Raw genomic sequence first — 4,332 nt, forward strand, 5'->3', positions numbered from 1 at the left:
CCATTAACATTGAACATATATTCAAAATATTAGTTGGATATATTAAAGGTATTTATATGGATAATTATATTTTTTTCAATTGATGAATCTACAACTCGTGCATTAACATCAACATTATTGATAATATTCGCATTAAATTACTTAGTTCGCCCCTTAGATTTTCCTCCGATGATTCCCAACTCTTTTACCAAGCGATTAATCGAACATGATTATGATTGATTAAGAATAATGATTATTTATAAAATAAATTTCTCATCAATTATCTCATCAACATGACAATATATATCCATTTATTCACATCTATATCATATAATACAATTAGGAGTTTCGATTTACAAACTTTCAACTCTATGAAACATAAATCGATTGAGATCCGCAACATCAATTTCTTAACTTGTAATTATAAAAAATACTCTCTAGATTAGCGAAACCAGTACTGCTGCAAGTGTCCGGTATTTGAACCTGCAAACACACCCCACAAATGAATATCTAGCTGCAACAACTCGACGAAAGTACAAAAGCGGGTGCCGTGATTCTCAAAATCCATTATGAAAAACACATCTTTGAACTCAGTTATTAATAGTCTCTCAATTTTCCGCCTTGTAGCACCGTATTATCACCAGAATATGAAATTTAATTTTCCACATAATGAGTCCACGTGTCAGGCTTGAGTCATTAAACTCTGTTTGTCTTTATGGTCGTCAAACCCGTCCTGAAGTTTTTTTTTCTAAAAAATGTCATGTCGATTTTTTAAAAAACTCAAGTTGGAGACAATCTGTTGATTTTGAATATATATATATCTCAAGAAGGAAAGACTTCAAAAAAGATTATTAAAAACTATTTTTTTATGTATTGCTGTCTTTCTCTCACACGTAATGTTTTTTCCAAGATTTTTTGCAAAAAATATACTGTTTTTGAATTTAATGCTAATTTAATAACTGACTTGTATAATCCTGCCATTATTCTTCTACTTTTTTCCGAAGTTACTGAATTAGAAAGGTGAAAATCAGAAAAATTATAGCACGGTGATAAGATTTTGCGATAACTATTGCATAATGATAGAATTTGGGACCTGCATATAATTTTGCGCTGTATAAAAACAAATTTAGAAAAAAAACATAAAACAAATATAAAATGGTAGAATCGTTAAATTTTGTTCAGTGCAATTTTTTCGTCCCCTAATTTCGAAGATTCTTGTTGGATATTCGATTCTGTGCTAAAGACGAAGATATAGAAAGAAAAAACTTGAAAGTCCCCAGTAAAAAATGAAAACACTCCATTGAAATAGGATCAATGACAAGGGCTGCCAGGTTGACTACGGCCATTTTGAATGATGACCGGTTGGAGGGTCAGGCCGGATGACCCATTGCATCCAACTACTCCTCCATTAGGATGATGATGATGATACAAAGATGATGCATAATACTGCGAGTGATGATGATGTGGATGATGATGATATCCATTGGTCATCTCCTCATCATTATTATTGTTATGACTACTGTTACTATTTCCTTGATTGTCGCTGCTGATACCCCGATGATGAGTAGCTTGGCAGAGCGACGAGGACGATGAATTGGTAGGTAGAGTTGGAATTCCGGTTGCTAGAATATCATGTACCGAGTGGGAACTTGGCCAGGATAGTCCAACAGGTGTCAATCCATTCTGATGACCAACTGACGTCGGTGTAGGTGGTGATGGTGACATTTTGTTGCCCATCGATGGGGTCAGTCCAACTGGAAATCCATGAGGAAATGAATTCATTGGCCAAGTGGCAAAACTTGAGATTCACATAATCTTAAGTGAGTTCTCTTCACGTGAAAAAATCTAAACATAAATTGGGATTTTGTACTGATAAATTGCGTAATTTTAATTTGTTAATTCAGCGGAAGGAGAAAGTTCAATAAAAATTCATGGCAAATTCCGTAATTTGCTAGCAAGAATAAAGGCTTGATAACAGTTTCACAATGCATCGTAATTAATTACGCATTACATTGTTGGAAAATTACACTTGGAATTTCTATATAAAAAACTTGAAATTTTAGTTATCACCAAGTGACGTGGAATTTCTGCAGAATTTTTCTTTGATAAATCACGTTATTTTCTGAATATTTTGGTAATTCTCAAGGTTCACGTCCACATGGCAGTGAAAAGCCGTGAAAACGTAGGAAATTCAAGCAATAATGCTTGTGAACTGGCAATTCACTGGAAAGTTGATAATATTTGGTTGAAATAACCAAATTCTTTCTTTTTATATCCTATTTCATACTTTTCACTAAGCATTCCCTATTTTTTAGCCTTCTATTCGTCTTACTCGCGGATTCTGGAGCTTTCATGTCATTTTCATTGAACTATCGCTCTTGATGTACCGAATTGCAAAGGTAAATTACCATTTCAGAATCATAAATGTCGATTTTAATTATTATTTATTATTTTCGTTTCAAACTGGTAACGTTTCAAAAAAACATATTTTACGATTAGATTTTTCTCCGTATTCGAAAGACTCGGACTCGGAAGAAAATAGTAAAAATTCTTGAAACGACGATTTTGTCAATGTTATTTTGTTCCATAAAGAACGCCACGTTTTAGTGCTTAGAAATATATCGAATAATATCTTGGACTTTGAATAGAAGCAGATTCTGAAGTAGATATATCCTTCCCTATAACATCAATTCAATCTATTTCATCCCAATTGGATAATCACCCATTTCTCAAATTAAAATACTTTGCCGATGGATTCATCAGTGGAAGACGTAAAAGACACTTTTACATTCTTCATTCGCCCACTCTATCATCTTCAGACAATCTGAGTACATGGATCCCCGAATTAACTTCATAGACTAACAATTATTGCATTTCTCCATAGAGCAAGAACGCACGGCACCCGGTATCTTTTGTTCTTCCACCGAGACACCAAGATATAGATACATCCAGGTATTTATACCATTGGTAGATGCGGACACAGTCGGTGCCACTGTGGCATGCGTGACTAAAAAGACAGAAACAGAAGAAGAAGAGAATGAAAAGCGAAACGACCAGTGCGTTAGCACTTCACGAGTCTTAGGTAGGCAATGGTGTCATTGAAACTAATTGCTAACGAATGCAAAGTTCTTCTGAGGTGGTCCTAGTATCTGTACTTCACGTTCTATCGTCGTAATTCTGTCATTTACTGATTGTAGGCTATAAAATGGTCGAGTGGTTCCATTTCATGATGTGATTTAAGAATTTCAAAGACTCGTGTCCTTTTATTGGACAATACGTCAACTCAAACGTCAAACTACTCACCTTGATGATGATGGTGATGCGTCACTGCTGGTGGTGGTGGATGATAAGGTGCAGATGGATATGGGACAGGACACAAAGCAGCTCCTGCTGCTGCCGCTGCTGCATAGAGGTGGTGATGGTGATGGTGGTGATGGGGATGATGATGAATGGCAGCAGCGGCTGCAGCAGCAGCAGCCGCCGCTCCAACTTTATTCCTCAGGATCCTCGAAATACTCGATACTGAGGGAACGTTGTATTTATCACAGACTCCATCAGACAGCAATCTGTCTCTTATCTCCCAAGCAAAAATACCAGGATCCTTCAATTTCAATTGTTTTATGTATTGGACGACCTTTGGGGTCGTCACTCGGGGTTTGCTCCCGCCTATGGCGCCAGGGAGGATACTTCCGGTCTCGTGGTAACGGGCGAGAATCTTTGAAACGCAGCCGTGGCTAACTCGAAGTTGACGGGATATGTCACAAGGTCTGATGCCTAATTGGGCCAGTTCGACTATTCGGAGTCTGACGGCATTGGGGAGCGGTCGGCCGTTGACAAAAACACCACCGAGTTGGTTTACTTCACCGTATTGCTGAGAATTTTGCTGTGATTGCTGAGACTGCGGGTGATGTGGCGATTGGTGCTGGGAATTGAGGCTCGCGTTGTTTTCTGAAAAAGGAAATTATTCGTTAAGAGCGCCCGATGTTTTGTTGTACGAGATTGAGTACAAACAGCGGGCTGTAATTACAAAAATTAGTAACCCATGGTAACCAGTTCAGTAATTGAAAGGATACTTTATTCAAATTTCGCGGGCAGAACTTACCGAACTTCATGTCTATATCATTGACCAATGAGGTGTAGGCTTCACTTATGCATGCCCTTTACCATGTATGGCATTCAACGGGGGTCAAGTAAAAATATCACTTCAAAAAGAAAACCTTTGACCAGGTACACTTGTCCCTTTTACGAAATTCTCGCCCGATCATGAAACTGAGCAACCGGAAGTATTGAAAAACCGGTGCAGCTGGAAATCGTACTGAGGATCGTCCTTTCGTTAATCGAATCCATTTTCTA

The 4,332-nt window shown here is 37.5% G+C and overlaps 1 protein-coding gene across 1 annotated transcript; it reads right to left on the reverse strand.

Moving 5' to 3' along the window:
• Window positions 1-327: 327 nt before the first annotated feature.
• Window positions 328-3,927, reverse strand: LOC105268384 (paired box protein Pax-1; the record flags this gene model as incomplete). The annotated part of the gene is given in 2 exon segments (XM_011307912.1): window positions 328-1,733; window positions 3,283-3,927. Coding segments are annotated over 2 exon segments (1,088 nt in total), but the record flags the coding sequence as incomplete, so codon positions are not given.
• Between the last annotated feature and the right edge of the window lie 405 nt (window positions 3,928-4,332).

The sequence above is a fragment of the Fopius arisanus genome, unplaced genomic scaffold (genome assembly GCF_000806365.1).
Source record: "Fopius arisanus strain USDA-PBARC FA_bdor unplaced genomic scaffold, ASM80636v1 scaffold00056, whole genome shotgun sequence".
NCBI lineage: Eukaryota > Metazoa > Arthropoda > Insecta > Hymenoptera > Braconidae > Fopius > Fopius arisanus.